The 16,550-nt window shown below is 47.8% G+C and overlaps 1 protein-coding gene across 1 annotated transcript in view; it reads left to right on the top strand.

Moving 5' to 3' along the window:
* Nucleotides 1-16,550, top strand: part of col24a1 (collagen type XXIV alpha 1 chain) — a gene marked incomplete at both ends in the record, with an annotated part of 120,638 nt that overhangs the window by 35,441 nt on the left and 68,647 nt on the right. Inside the window, 7 exons of the mRNA XM_080528293.1 lie at nucleotides 935-988; nucleotides 3,586-3,639; nucleotides 9,791-9,844; nucleotides 11,387-11,440; nucleotides 14,422-14,466; nucleotides 15,524-15,577; nucleotides 15,972-16,016. Of these exons, the coding sequence (XP_080384419.1) occupies nucleotides 935-988; nucleotides 3,586-3,639; nucleotides 9,791-9,844; nucleotides 11,387-11,440; nucleotides 14,422-14,466; nucleotides 15,524-15,577; nucleotides 15,972-16,016 (360 nt within the window). The remainder of the gene's footprint in view (nucleotides 1-934; nucleotides 989-3,585; nucleotides 3,640-9,790; nucleotides 9,845-11,386; nucleotides 11,441-14,421; nucleotides 14,467-15,523; nucleotides 15,578-15,971; nucleotides 16,017-16,550) is intronic.

Raw genomic sequence — 16,550 nt, forward strand, 5'->3', positions numbered from 1 at the left:
GCTTTTTTTTTTCACGTGTATACAAAAACAAATGCAAAAAACAGGACAACACAGGACAGACAACTGTGCATTGTAGAGTTTTTACAGTGAGTCAAGTGCTGATGTTGCCTGTAGGACAGTGAGGGCCGCTTTGAATGAGTCAAGCTGAGTTATGGAGTTGTTATGGTGTAGACTAGTCTCTACTGCAGTAGTATACAAACAGTGGTGTGTGTGTGTGTGCGTGTGTGCGCATAAGTGCGAGTGAGCCTATATGCGTGTGTGTGTGTGTGTGTGTGTGTGTGTGTGTGTGTGCGCATGCATGAAAGATATTCACTGCAGCTTAAATGCCTTATTATCATGTTTTGACCCAAACCAGAGACATTCAGTTTCAACTCTGGAATATAAAATGTTAGAAAAGTATCGACCACATGTGTGAGAAGGGTTTTTCCTTCTTTTTCTTTCATATCTCTCGTCCGAAAGAACATGAAGACTAATCATTCCATGTGTTTCCTGCATCGTTTTTCCATGACAACGGTTTATGCTAACCCCCAGGAATGACCAAAGGCTTGTGGTGTCAGGCTCCTCCAGAGGATGAAATACGATACCCCCTCTCAGAGATTTCCTGTTAGCGGCTTAGAGTCACTGAAACATTGGCCTCTTTTCTTTGAATTTATCCACTCAGACACAAAAAGAATAATTACACGTCGTCACGTGTCTGTCTGTGTGCATTGAGTGGCTTGTTATAGCATGTTATTCCTTGTCATTAACATATCTCCCTCTCTCTCTCTCTCTCTCTCTCTCTCTCTCTCTTTCTCCCTCCTCTCTCTCTCATTCTCTCTCTCTCTCCTCTACCAATCTCTCTCTTTCTCCCTCCTCCTTCTCTTTCTCCCTCTCTTTCTCCCCTCCCTCTCCCTCCTCCTCTTTCTCTCTTCCTCTCTCTCTCTCTCTCTCTCAGGGTCCTCCTGGTCCCCATGGCCTACCTGGGTCTCGTGGGAAGAGAGGTCCTCGGGTGAGTAAACCACGCCTCACCTGTCACCTGAGGTCACGTGACGTCACTCTTATGTCACAGCCCCCACCCCCCCACCTTGAGATGATAGACAGATTGAAAGAAAGAACATACTGTTCCTAGATGTCCTAATTGATTCTAGCAGTAGTTCCATGCAGTGTGTTTTTTCTTATCAATGGCCTTTGAAATATCCTCTGTCAGGTCTGTATGAGGACAGGGAGTTGTTGTCTGTTCTGGTCTAGTAAAGAACAGTAAATAACAGGTATGAGTCAGGTGGATTGCCCTTTCAGGCCCACCGCAGACTGAACCTGCTCCTCAGCACTTACCACAATATCCTCCCGAAAAGACTACACTTCCCAGCGTCCCCCCCCCCCCCCCACCCCCACACGTCCTCACCAACTGACTCAAGCCTGTAATGCGGTTTGGCTGAACTCGCTCGCCGGTGACTCAGCACCGTGACCAGAGGTGCTGACAGACATGTTTCAGGTTTTTATATGAGTTCAACACGGCCCAGGAATGAGTCTTAATGGCGCATAGGGAGGGACGAGACGGTCCTCTGAGAGAAGGCATGAAATGTTTATTCCTTCAGGCCTCTGGAGCAGCAACCATCTCCAGATGGTTAAGCAAAGCAGGAGCAGCAGCAGCGGCGCTGTGCGTGTCTCCGCCTCTGACGTTGAGACTAAACCTCTGTTGAACATTCTGACCTATGAAAGCAAAGCTCCGGTCACTGCCACAAGGTCCTGCTATCTATTAGGTAGCCGTGTGGTATAGAGAGAGTTTTGGTGCCGTTTCAGGACATTCACCCACTCTCTGTGTGTGCGTGTGTGTGTGTGTGTGTGTGTCTGGCTGTGTGTTTTTGTTTGTGTGCCTGTCTGCCTGTCTGTCTGTCTGTGTGAGACATACTTGTGCGTCTGTGTGTGTCCTTGTGTGGGTCTGGGTGGGTCTGTATGTGTTTTCCGTCAGCCAATTATGATAAACAAGCCCACCGCGCCTCTGTGATGTTTTCCTTTGGATACATCAACTTACGCGGCTCTTGGTTCCGCTGTTTAAGTGGGTGTCAGACAGACGGGGACCCGTCAATGAAGCAGTAAAAGTCACCAGGTAAACGACTGTGGAAGCATTATATATGGTTTGTATAGAGTGTGGTGACCCATAACGTACAGACAGATGGTCAGAGGCTTCGTTATGTGGTGGAACATGAGTGTTATGTGTGGTTATGGGGGGCTCACCTCTGCTGTGTCAGCACTCTGGTTACATACCACCAGCCACTGAACTGAACCCTCAGCCTGGTCCCATAGTCACACACACACACACACACACACACACACACACACTCACACATACATGTGCACACACACACACACACACACACACACACACACACACAGTTCCACAGGTGGGAGCACTTGAAACCATCTGCTCTTAGCTGAGAAGAAGGGAGAGAGGGATGGGAAAAGAAAGAAAGAAAGTGAGGGGGTGGGTGGGAGAATACAGAGATGGGGGAAGAGAGAAAGAGGGTGGGAGGGAGGGATGGGGACGAGAGAAAGAAAGAGAGGGGGGCGGAAGGGGAGAGAGAGAGACCTTGTGATGGAGGTTCTCATGGAGTAGAGGGTTACAGTAAGGACAAACTACAGTTTTTCCTCTCTACCATAAAAAAATGCAGCCGCATCAAACAGTAGAGAACATGGAATGGAAAGTTGAGTGGTGGGGGTGAGGGTGGAGGTCGGACTGAGGGGGGATGGGGGGATGGCGGGTGTTGGGTGTTACAGCAGCACCACAACATTGCAGACAGAGGACAGGACCTGTAAAACGAAGTGTGGCTTATCCATACCCCTTCATTACGTCTCTCTCACCTCCTGATCGTGGACGATCAACGGTGACTGATTACCCTGAAACAGAGAGAGCGGTCTTACCTCATGGCTTTAGTGTGTAGTGGGCGTTTCAGAGAAAGCTCCGCGGTTGAGCCAGGGAACAGCAGGGGTGCAGATGTGTCAGTGAGTGTGTGAGTGAGTGAGTGAGTGCGTGTGTGTGTGTGCGTGTGTGTGTGTGTGTGTGTGTGTGTGTGTGTGTGTGACTGTGTTTGTGTGTGTGTGTGAGTGTGTTTGTGTGTGTGACTGTGTTTGTGTGTGTGACTGTGTTTGTGTGCGTGTGTTTGTGTGCGTGTGTTTGTGTGCCTGTATGCGTATGTGTCTGCGTGTGTGTGTGTGTGTGTGTGTGTGTGCATGCATGTGTGTTGCAAGTGTGTGCTAAGGTGCATTCCTTTGCAGATTGAGAAAGGCTCATGAAGAAATATGTGACATAATATATGTGATATATGTGTATGTGAATCTCAGTAGCCTATAATCACTCACTCATTTTAGACAACAGCAGTTTTAGGCACACATGCACCCTTTAACCCTTTCCTGGTACTGCACTTTTGAGCTGTCATTGTGATGTACTGTTGGTTAATCTCTCTCTCTCTCTCTCTCTCTCTCTCTCTCTCTCTCTCTCTCTCTCTCTCTCTCTCTCTCTCCCCCCCCCCTCAATTTCTTTTCTTTCTCTCTGTTTCCCTCTCTCTCTCTCTGTGTTTGTGTGTGTGTTTCTGTTTGCATCTGTTTCAGGGTCCTACCGGTCCACATGGGAACCCCGGCCTGCCTGGTCCACCTGGGTCCAAGGTGAGTGCCCCTCTGCTGGGTTGGGAGGGCGCCGATGGCCCCTTGAGAGCAAAGCCTGAGTCCTCGGTAGTGTCTGTTCAATGTCATACTCCACTACTAGGCCACAGGGTATTCACTTCAATTTAGTCCTTGGGGAGGGAGATCCCCCCTCCCCTCTAGCACCAACACACACCGGGGCTGCCCCCCCCACCCCCCCCCACTGCCCCTCCAGCACCAAGACACACTGGGTGACCTCAAGGTCAAGGTTAGGGTTTTGTCCCCTCCCCTGAGTAAGGAATCTTTCCTATTCCGATCTCTTTGAATAATGTTGTAGACCACATTGTTCAACCACAGGTTTAGGGGATTGAAAGGATCACTATCTCTTGTTCTGTGTCTTTGCCAAGGTGAAGAGCAGCAGCAGCAGTTTTTATTGGGTGGAAAGTGCCCCCTGGCTTGACGGAGGCCTTTAATGGAGTGTGATACACTGACGGACGAGGGGAAAATGCCTGTGTCTGCCATTTGATTGAGTAGGCATTAAAGGAAAGGGGCGGGGTCGAAGGCTGCTTAAATAGGGGCATGGAAAAACACCTGGTGTCAGTAGAGGGGTGTTGATTAATTTGCTCTCGGGCACAAAGGAGAGGAGAGGAAATTACTTTTTTTTTTTTAAATGTACCCAGAGTCAAGGTTAGTCATTGTGTCTTTGCGACGACTGCGACGGTCTGACCTTAAACTAGCACTCCAGTGGTTCAAAAGAAAAAAAAGGGTTTGACTCTCTTCAAACGAGGTTGGGTAATAACAGGAGGACAATTACATTGCAATAGAAGACCACTGAAGCTAAGCTAAGTTCCCATAATAAAGCCACACCATGTGTTATTTATGGTTGGTCTATGAAGGCTTCCATCAGCTGAAATGTTCATGCTTCAGTTGAAGAAACCATTAAAGCTCGATGTACAAGCTCCCCTTGCCTTTTGGACAATGTCCATGTTTTGAAATCAAACTTTGTGTGGAGAATGAATTGCACATGCAAAGTGTGGATATGTTGAAGGAACATGCTCCTGTCGAAAAAAAGTCCCTGCCAGCAACTGAATTCAGTGTTTCAAAACCGTAGCAACTGTCTTTTCAGAAATGGTGTCTCCTGAAAAAAGCTGTTGAATTGTTAGGATTCTGAATAGGCTGTTATGCAATGAAAATCATCTAGCTGACTCAGTGACACAGACACATTGAGGCCCCACCACATTGTTAGCGTTATGTTATTGCATGTAAAAAAAACATGTCGAAGTCTTCTTTTTGTCTTGTAGTGAGAGAGATGATACTGTATGGAATGATTTATAATGCCAGTAGTTGTTAGTTAGGGGGTTTGAACCTCATTAGTGTACATAAGTTCATGTTTTAAGAGCACCCCACCCGGTTGGGGGTTTGAAGTCAAAGGAGAGGATGATAAGATCAAACTCCCACGTTGCCTCTGGCATTGTAGTCAAGCTATGGTTAAACACAACCCCCCCGAATCAGCAGGAACACACCCACACACACACATACACACACACACACACACACACACACACACACACACACTGATCCACAGAAAACCACAGAAAATGTTAGCCTTTAAGCGCCACCCTAATTATACATTTGCCTGGTTTGCATCTGTAGCGTCTCTCTCCTGGGTGGTAAAGCAAGGGGCACCCTGAACCATGTCTTCTTTCTTCTCTCTCTCTCTCTCTCTCTCTCTCTCTCTCTCTCTCTCTCTCTCTCTCTCTCTCTCTCTCTCTCTCTCTCTCTCTCTCTCTCTCTCTCTCTCTCTCTCTCTCTCTCTCTCTCTCTCTCTCTCTCTCTCTGCAGAGATGCACTGTGTTGTGTCTGTCTGCTGCATTTGACACATGGTGTATGTAGTACCAGTGTCTGCTATGACTCATTCTGGCCTGTCCAGTTTCGATGGTTCCTGTTCAAATGAGCTGTCCTTGTTTTTGTGTTGCCATGTTCTCTACGTGCGCCGGGGATATCTGTTCTCCAGGTGTTCTGTTGTCATTCTGCCAGGCAGGCAGTTAGCTGCCTGAAGGTTGTGGTCATACTACATGGAGGGGAGAGGCTGGTGGAGGTAGAAGGACGGGGCTCATTGTAATGCATAGAACCGTATCAACACATGTTTGCCAATCCTCCGATTTCTACCTCCACCAGCCTCCCCTGCCCTGACTACATGTTTCAGCAGCTAGGAGCATATATAGACACACTCTTTATTGGACATGTCAGACACAATGAGTGCATGCAAACATGAGCGGGCAGATGCAGCTGTGCACACACTCACACACAGGAACCCTACAGATACGTGCAAATTAATGTATTAACAGACATGACACATGCATGCAGGCACACGCATGCAAACACACACAGACACACACGCACAGACACACACACAGACACACCCACACACACAGACACACAGACACACACACACACACACACACACACACACACACAGACACACACAGACACACAGACACACACACACACACACACACACACACACACACACACACACACACACACACACTGTCACACATCAGATGTTGAGACCTGAGCTGAGTGCTGCGGGGGGATTGACAGTGTTCTGACATCATAGCGCTGCATGTCAGAGTTTATTACTCCTGTCAGAGAAAGGCAGCATCTCTCTCCTAACAGAGCCCTTCAATGAGCACCGCAGCACTCCTGACACGCTGCACCTCTCCCCTCTCCTGCATACCTCCCTAAATAATGGACCTCTCTCCATTATGGCTCCTGTCCTTTTATGCCCTCTCCTCTCTTCAAAGGAAGGGTTTGTCCAGTCCACACCTGTCCCCCTGGTCCGAGGCCAGCCCCCCCCCCCCCCCCCCCCCCCTGCTTATCCTACTGTTCACCTACTGCTAAACACCCCCCCCCCCCCCCCAGCTAGAGTCTGGGACATTAAGACTTTCTTTTGCTTTCTTGTCCAATACAGATGACATATGAGGACATGTACAGTACATAGCACAACCAGGTTAGCAGGGGAGGCTGGTGGAGGTAGACATCGGAGGACGGGTTCATTGTCATGCATGCAATGAATCATGGGATGAGGAATGGTATCAAATACAAACACGTGTTTGACATCATTCCTGATTCCATTCTGTGCATTTACAATGAGCCCGTCCTCCGGTGTATCTACCTCCACCAGCCTCCTGGTGTCTACCTCCACCAGCCTCCCCTGGCAGGTAGGGAGCATGGGGGGGGGGGTCCTCCCACCTTTTTACTGTGTATCTCAAATGTCAAATAAACCAATGAAACAGCTGGAGTTTTACTGGAGCAATAGAGAGGATATAGATTGTACCCTCTGGGGCTGCTTAGCAACAGAACAGCGTAACCACCTGGGGTTTGAACCTCTGACCCTCCCTCACACCCAAGGTGTTCCATTTCCATTTCCATTTCCTCTCCTTTAATCAGCACAACACCCATGAATAGGGTTGCCAACTGTCACGTATTAGCCGGGATGTCCCCCCGCATTTGGACTGGATGAATTACTATTTTGGACTGGATGAATATACTGGGACCTCCCTTGTCCCGTATATTCATCCAATCACAGGCCCCCTCATGCATACGTACGTATAGTGTAAATGCACCAATTCCTGCAAACCCCCCCCCCCCCCCCGCCCCGTGCAGTGGCACGCCATCTTTTGTCCTGTATTTTGTAGTGAGAAATTGGCAATCGCCTAGTAGCGGCTCTGAAGCGCGCTTTTTAATACGGTAGAGGAGGCAGAGCCCTGGTGGGTCGGTCCTCCCAGACCCTGGTGGGTCGGTTCTCCCAGACCCTGGTGGGTCGGTTCTCCCAGATGGGGCCCGGACCTGATGCAGGGGGGCGTCGCGGATGTGGGTTAGCGCTCGCGCTGTGCAGACGTCTGTGGTGGCTGCGGCGGGGTCGTTAACCTGACCTCGTCTGAGGTGCCACATACAATGAGATTTTCTTCGCGTCACCCCTCTCCTTCAAGTAAAACACTATGATTCAGATGGGGAAAATGACTGGTTAAGTGAATAAATGTAGGCGTCAGTTGTTTGTAGTGAAGTGAAGAGAGTATAATGGAGTACTTTATGTCAATTACAGCATGTCCCCCCCCCCCTGACCGCAGGCCTAAAGACAGGAATGTCCTGTTTTCATGTGGATTCGTCAGAAGAAGGGCTTGGAGATGGATGGATGTGTTCTGGTCTGACCTATCACCTCGCAGAGACGCCACGGGAGGCTGTTTAGGGACTCCTTATTGGCCCTTGCAGAAATGCACTGTGCGTTAAATCATCGGCGCTCACACCGCAGCGGCCAGTCGATGAGTCAGCCTCAGATTCTGCTGGCGGGGGCAGGAGAGAGCGCTCTTTGTGTCCAGTTGGGTAATCCCCCCCGTACCCGTCCCCCCCCAACCGTAAATGTGTGTTCTGAGGTCTGAGGGAGAGACAAAACAGAGGGAAACAAAACCGTCCGCCATGTGTTTGGTGTCTCTGGTGATGTGCTGAAAGCCTCAGTTGACGCTTGTTTTAGCACGGCATGAAATGTTATGACCATGACCTAGAGAGGGAACCTGAAAGGCTCTCACAATCTGTGCCATTCCCTGTTGACATCTCTCAAACAAAAAGGGGGTTTCACTGACATTCACTTGTGGTGTTGTGGTATAGTTACTTCCGACATTTCTTCCCAGAGCAAGCTGAATGCCTGAATGGCTGTCAGTCAAAACCAACGAGTTGTAATGCTCAAAAGCCCAGAAAGAAATACCTGTTCAGACCAGGTAATCAGGACTGACGGACAGGTATGTATGTGTCTGACGTGTCACACGTACTCAGGTTTGGTATTGTCGGACTACAGTACCGATGAGCCCCCCTGTGAACGATACAGTTGTATCTGCCCTGTGGGATGAGAAAGCAGGAACCTTTTTTTATATAAGCTCAGGCTCCAGACAGTTGAAATGGTACAGTATATTGCTGCTCAGTGGTAATGCTCTGTAACTGCAAGCCAGAGTTGGTGTAGTGGAGGTTGGGATGAGGTAACCCTGCCTCAGACATGTAAACTCAAGTCTCGCCCTCGGGCCTTGATGTCCTCATGGCTTCATGGTTGTCATCTTTGTCACTTTGAATATGGTCTCTTTAGCATCGTTAATGTTGCTGTAATGTTTCTTGGCAGTAGTATGGACTGGCTAGACATTAAAGATTAATGTTTTGTTTGGTAATGTTGTGTGTAATGTCAGTGTAACAGGGGTTCTGCAGGCAGTAGCCTTTCATTCATGCTCTATATGTCATTGTGATAAACAGTCAGCCATTTCACTGCAACCGTTTTTTGAATTTCAATGCAGTGGTGTGTGAGATGTAAAATGAACGGTAGTAGGGGAGAGGCCATTAGCAGAAGTAAGAGCCCTATTCTAGTAGTGAAGAGGGTAGTTGGGCATGGTTCTGACATGTCAGGGTTAAAGAGAGTAGAAGTATGTCTTCAGAATGTAGTCGTCCCTTTGTGAAGTTTTGCCCCTTTTCTATTTGCTGTCCTCGGTCAAGGTTGTTGTTTCCACAGCCCATATATCCTCAGCTTCTGGGGTGGCTTTGTAACTCAATCCTCATCTATTCAGAGGGTGTCAGAAAGGGGATATACGAGAGGCTTAGGAGACGTCACCTAGGGAGGGAAGGCGGGGTGGAGGTAGATATCAGAGGCGGCGATACCTCCTTTAGGTCTACCCCACCACAGCCGTAACACTGCTGTTAACACACTCGCAGACAGCCATGACAAACTGTAACTAAGTAACAGATGAACCACAAAGCTCACTTGGAAAGGATAAGTGGTCTTCACAAAGCTCACAGAACCCCCCCCACACACACACACACACACACACACACACTGTCCTCACATACCCTCCGACTGAAGCATCTGGAAACTGCACCGACCGTGTTGAATGATGCTTTCCACAGTCACTTGTTGTTATTGTAAAACGCAGACCTCCCTCCTTCTTTTTTAGCTCTCTGAAGAGAGTGTGGGAATTGGGTTATGAACTTCTGACAGTCGTGCCCTAGTAGAGAGAGCACCAGAAGCGGAGCTGACCTTTGACCTTTGACCCTGTGTACATGTGGTGGTGGTGGTGGGTGCCCGGGGTTTTGCAGGCTGCTATAATAAGTGATGACCCTGTATATGTGTCTGTGGCAGGGCTCCAAGGGCGACGCAGGACTGTCCCCGGGTCAGGCCCCGCGGGGAGAGAAGGTAAAGAATCTGGCCCTGGTAGACAGACACCCAGACACCCAGACACCCAGTCAGCATGGCTCCTCTCTTCTTCCCAGAACGTCTCTCTCCCTCAATCCCTCCTTCCTTTCCTCTCTCAAATCTCACTCTCCACTCTCTACCCATTTTTCTGCCCATCCAACTCCCTCTTTACCACTGATTTCACTTCACAGTGTCAATATTATCTCTCCTTTTTCATACTCTTTTTTTTTTGGTTTCCTTTTTGCCAGATATCTTTTACTTTTACTTATCTTTTATCTTCAGACAATATCATTCCCTCTCTGCTACCATATCATTCACTCAACAACTGCCAATATCCTAGCATACCCCTCCCTATCTGCCTCGTCTATCAATGAGATCTTTCCCTCCACCTCCACCTCCACTGATTTCCTTGTGCCCCTCTCTCTCTCTCTCTCTCTCCTCTCTCTCTCTCTCTCTCTCTCTCTCTCTCTCTCTCTCTCTCTCTCTCTCTCTCTCTCTCATCACTCCATTGGTGTATACTGAACTAGAACCTAATTCACACTACAGGGCCTCTACCTCCATCGACCTCCCTTAATTTCAGCATTAGTAGTAGTTGTAACTTGTAAGCCATAACCAGCTGCAGTCAAACAGCTGTTTCTCTTAACCTGCTCTTCATCCTCATCATCCTCCTCATCATCATCATCCTCATCATCATCATCATCATCATCCTTTACTCTGTCTGTCAGCAACAGCTCCCTCCTTCAACCCTTTTCATCTTCCTGCTTCTTTCCTCTTCTGGTATGTCCTAATAGAGATGAGCAAATCGTGAGCTTAGAATTATAAGGTTCTATCTCCGTTTAGGGTCGTTTCGAGATATTGAGCGTCAAAGTTTTTACATTCCATTATGTTTTGTGAGGAGGAACCTTTGTATTTTATTAATTACTAACTAAAAAATGTAAACATTAAAAAAAATAACACCACACAGGCATTAATAAACACCTAATGGATCAGATTATGTAAAAAAAAACTCAATTTTTACAAAAATGGAGATAGAACCTTATAATTCTAATGTCACGAAATGTTAAAAAGGGAACGTTAAAAGAATGAATTCATGTAGATGGCAGGGGAGGCTGGTGGAGGTGGATATGTGTCTCATTGTAATGCACGGAATGGCAGGAGAAATAGTTTCAAACGCACATTCTCCGATTTCTACCTCCACCAGCCTCCACTGGTAGATTGTAGTGTAGATACTGTGCTTATCACCTGAACGCCTCTCTGTCATGTGACCCTGGTCTTCTGTCACTGCTCTACCACCTCCTGCCTTGAACCCATCCTTACATTTCAGCACACCCATACCTGCTTCTGATTTTTATTTTTATTTTATTTGTTCATCGCTTCCTGCTTTTTACCCCTGTCCCCTCGCTAACCTGCTTTACCTAGCACATGATGTGACATAGGTGTTTTGGCGGGGAAATCAGTCCATGGGTGTTTTGGGGGCTTGCCTAGATAATCATGGTGGATCTGTCTAATGGATGTTGTCATTGTTTTCTCATCTGTTTCCAGGGCGACAGAGGGCCACCAGGTCTGCTGGGTGCGGACGGTTTTGCTGGTCCAATGGTAAGAGTTAAACATCCACAGGTTATATTAGTGGTAAGAGTTAAACAGCCACAGGTTATATTAGTGGTAAGAGTTAAACATCCACAGGTTATTTCAGTGGTAAGAGTTAAACATCCACAGGTTATAGTGGTAAGAGTTAAACATCCACAGGTTATATTAGTGGTAAGAGTTAAACATCCACAGGTTATATTAGTGCTAAGAGTTAAACATACACAGGTTATATTAGCGGTAAGAGTTAAACATCCACAGGTTATATTAGTGGTAAGAGTTAAACATCCACAGGTTATATTAGTGGTAAGAGTTAAACATCCACAGGTTATATTAGTGGTAAGAGTTAAACATCCACAGGTTATATTAGTGCTAAGAGTTAAACATACACAGGTTATATTAGCGGTAAGAGTTAAACATCCACAGGTTATATTAGTGGTAAGTTAAAGAGCCACGGGTTATATTAGTGGTGAGAGTGAAAGCAACTTATTGCTGTTTCAAAAACCGGAGCAAAATGAAGACTGATCCTGTTTCAATGAGTGTAAGATGAACAGTTTGTTAGTCCGCTGCATGAGCTTTTGAAGGGGTTTCTCACACATGGTCGTCCCCACTATACTGTATAAGCTTCAAGCGTGTTAGCAGCCACACATTAGCTGAGGTGCCCGCTGTGCCCTGGCTGTGGTCAGTGTTAGAGCTGGGGCTTCCACTGTGGTCAGGGTTGGGTTACCCACTCACAGAGAGAGCCTGTCTCTGAGTCGGGGGGCTCCCCCGGCCCACCCTGCTCTCGCCTGGCGGGCCTGGGGATGTCGCTGGCGTCTTCACGAGACCCTGTCTACGGCCGGGTTCCCTCCACGCCTGAACCTGAGAACCACCAAGGTCAGAGGTCATCTTAAAGAGGAAAGGCACTCTGGATGGGGTCATGGTCTCGACGACAGGCACCATCCGATGCCTCTTCAAAAGAGCACATGGCGTGAGGCGGAGGAATGAGGCGCTCACGCTCTCTCTCTCTCTCTTTCATTCACTCTATTTCTCTCCCTCTTTCTCTCTTTCTCTCACTCTATTGCTCTCTCTCTGTCCCTCTCTCCATCTCTCACTCGATTTGTCTGTCTCGCGTGCTCTCTGGCTCTCTTTCTGACTCTCTGTCTCTCTCTTTCACACATACACACACACACACACACATGGTGGCCACACATTCAGGTAGGTGTAGGTTTGTGCTTTCTAATGTTCTACTCAAAACACCTTTAATTGAACGATGGTACACTACAGGCACACCGTATAATGTTATACTGTGCAGTGTAATATTTATGGTAATTGACTTGCCCTCTGAACCATAGACATGACAATGGTCTGTAACTAGACTTAATGTCTTAGAGAGAGAGAGGGAGAGGGAAAGAGAGAGAGAGAGAAATCTCTCCACATAGCTGTCCTAAGCTAGCCCTCACCTTGCCTCCCAGGAGTGGAGCCCAGTGTTTTCAGTAGCAGAACCTAATACCCAGCACATCAACTGTACCCCCACAAAGGTATTTTCAGAGGAAATGACTGATGCTGGCCTAAGCTCTCTACCACAGAGTGGGCTTTTTATTGAGTGTGAAGGTTCACGCGTCGCAACCCTCGGAAGAGGTGGAGGAGCGACATAATCCTGTTAAAACACGTTTTCTCTGTCCCAAACAAAACAGTCACCCACGCCTGACCTTGCCTGTTAAAACTGTAAACATCTGTTGTTGATATTGCGGTCAATGCGAACAGATAAAGCTTAAATTCCCTTGCATGAAATTGAAACGGATTTATTGTTTGTTAAGCTTAGAAAGAAGCCTTGTTTAACAACGTGGATGATTTGGCTGCAGTACAAGAGTCTGGACTTCAAGGAAATATGTGTTATTTAGTCGTTGGTGTATTTCATATTAATGTCTTATGCGATTATTCATGTTTTCCCCTCGTATCTTCGGTCGAGTTGTTTGTTTAGTTGTTGATAATGTTGATGGCCTTTATCTGGCCTTGGGTTCGACCAAGCGTTATCTGACCGCTAGGAGATATCTCAGACACACGGATATCCAAGCCTGGACTATCAAGGATTACTGACCATTATTCCCTGATTGAATCTCCTCACTCTACTTTCATTTAATTTCATGGATGAGCTCCTCTTAAAGAAGTGTCATGGAAACTGTGTAAATGTCTTTGTCCTTGTGTGAAAGTTGCTTGGTCCACTTTGACACAAACGTCAGTGTCAAAGCCCACAGTACATGCTCCCCGCTTGCCAAGCCAAGCCAAGCCAAGCCCAGGTTTAGATGGTTCACACGTGCATGCTGACCTGTAGCAGAAATAGCTTGTGATGCCCAGACCAGGTCAGGAGTAAACTACCATGCCCTTTGACCTCTGGGGTGGCACCAGACTGCTGGGTGCTAGGAGGAAGCCCTGGAATGTTCCAGAATGTTCCAGAATCTTTAGACCACCTGAGCTTGGTGTCTCTCACTGAAACGTATACTGTAAGAAATGACCTGTGGCAACGTATAGCACCACCTATAGACAGGATTACAGCAGGGTAGTGGAGACTCTCATCAAACACCAATCAACTAGAAAGAGAAAACCTAGAGTAAAGAACACACGTGCGCACACACACACACGCACGCGCACACACACACACACACACACACACACACACGAACCCATATACACACACACACACACACACAGCCATGTCAGTCAGCGTACAGACTATACAGTGGGTAACCACACTCACACGCAAAGAGACAGACTCATACACATGCGCACACACACACACACACACACACACACACACACACACACGCACACACACACACGCACATACACTGTTTCTATCTAGAACTCTTACTCACTCTCTCTGTCGGGATGAGCTCAACAACAAGGCCTGCTTTATTTTAAGCTCTTAACTTAGGAAAGAGACAGCCCTTTGCTACAACCACAGGTTAGGGTTAGGGTTCAATCTGATTTGTTTTGTTTTGTTTTGTCTGCAGGGTCCTAAGGGCTATCCAGGCCCATCAGGTCTACCAGGAGAACAGGTGAGTGTGTGTTGGGTTGTTACACACACACATTTTAATCATTTATTTATGTCCACATAGAAACAAGTATACAGGGACACAAATACTGGGCACAGATGCACACACACACACACACACACACACACTTGGAGACTCAGCTGTGGCTGTTCTGTCACCGGCCACTTACGTCACTCTCTCAGCTGTCTCCCTGTTTGTCAGTGTTTCCTTTCATCCATCTCTTCTCTCCTGCTCTCTGTGAAGGAAACATTCCTCACATGCTCAAGAAGCTAACAATTATCATGTCCCCTGGACCAGACTGCCTTTCGACACATAACAGAGTACACACACAGCCCATTTCTTGTAAAAATAAATTATTTCCGTGAGGTGTTTCGCGATGACTTCAGTGCTAGGTGCCATTCTGTCCCCTAGGGGTACCAACCAATCAGAGGAGAGAGAAGGGAGAGGGAAGAGAAAAACTCTCTTAGACATGGGGGGGGAAAACTTGCTGATTGAGCAAAACCGATGTTGAATTTTGAAAATTCAAAAATGCGATTAGAGTTATGGGTTAGGGTTAAGGGTTTGGTTAAGGTCAGTTTTAGGTTTTGACCTAGTCAGGCTGTCAGTGGGATGCTGGTTAGGATTCAGGAAGGTGTCTTTTGTCTCTCCCTCAGACTGGTCTCCAGTGTACAGGCCTACATCCTGGCTCTCTCTCCTGATACCAGGTGACAAAGCTGGAGAGAGAGAGAGAAAGAGAGAGAGAGAGTGTCTGGCTCTGCTCACTGTCTCACCTGCCCTCTGTCTGCCATGTTCCACTCGTGGCAGCTGCAGACTGAGAGCAGAGGGGAGGGATGGCGGGAGGGAAGGGGGGATAGAGGGTGGTATATACAGTACAGTCGTTAGACAGGGTGGGGGGGATGGGGGGGTAAGGGGACGACGACGGGCGAACAGTGCTTGTTTTATTCCTGAGTTGGCAGCGTTGGCGAAGGCCAGTGTTTCTCTTCTTTCATCCCTCTCTTTTCTCTCCACCCCCCCCCCCCCCCCCTCCCTCTCTCTCACTCTCTGTCTCTCTGTGCTACAGGGTGAGCCAGGACTGCCAGGAGTGTCTGGGGCTGCAGGTTACCCTGGCAGGCAGGTGCAGTGAATACGCTCCAGATTCCTCCATCCACCTTGACTTGACTACATTACCCTGAATTCCACATTGTTACCTGTGTCATAGTGTCTCTAAACTAAAAACTGTATCCAGAAATGCACACCATGTTTCGATCACAATAGGAATTTTACCTGTGTATTGGATATTGAATAAGTTGAGGACCTATGTATATTTGAAGTATAATATGTAAAGGACTGGGACATTTACTAAAATGTCATGCTCACTAATGTCAATGTACTTATTGAAAGTATGGACATGCATGCCTTTCCCCACTCTGTTTACTAAGGCAACCGTACATTGTCGTGGGTAACAGCATCTCTCTGCAGTGTGTTGTGTGACCCTACTCTCTCCTCATCCTGCTCTCCCCGTGTTGCAGGGTTTGGCTGGACCCGAAGGTAACCCAGGACCTAAAGGTGTACGTGTAAGTATAGGACCTTCTCCCTTGCCCTCTCCCCTCTCCGCTGCCAGAGTGAACACTTCATTTCCTGAAAGGATTAAGATGGTGTCAGGTCTGCAGCCCTGCCCTCCTCTGCCTCCACCAGCAGGCTGATCTGGGACCTGTGTTGTGTTAACAGTTGCTGTAGCTTGTAGAGCTGTGGACTCCTCAGGGCCTGGTCCGGGGTCTGTGTTGTTTCAATAAAGCGCTGGCTCCACTCCACTCGCCGCTCACTCATTCCTCAGGAAGCACAGGCATGCTCCGTGTGAGAACAGAGAGAGCAAAAGAGGAGGGGGAGAGAGAGAAACGCAGAGAGGGAGAAAGGGGCGGGGGGGGGGGGGGTGAGAGAGATGGTGAAAGGGGCGGTTAGGGCGTGAGTTACAGCTCAGGAAAGTGGAGATTATCGAGAAAGAGGAATGAGAAGAGGGAGGGAGGGTGGGTGGAGGATAGAGATAGAGAGTAAAAAATGCAATTTGCTTAGTTGTTTTAGACTAAATAGTTTATCATTATGTGTCATGC

Source organism: Nansenia antarctica, assembly GCF_963989245.1.
Source record: "Nansenia antarctica genome assembly, chromosome: 1".
NCBI classification, from domain to species: Eukaryota; Metazoa; Chordata; class Actinopteri; order Argentiniformes; family Microstomatidae; genus Nansenia; species Nansenia antarctica.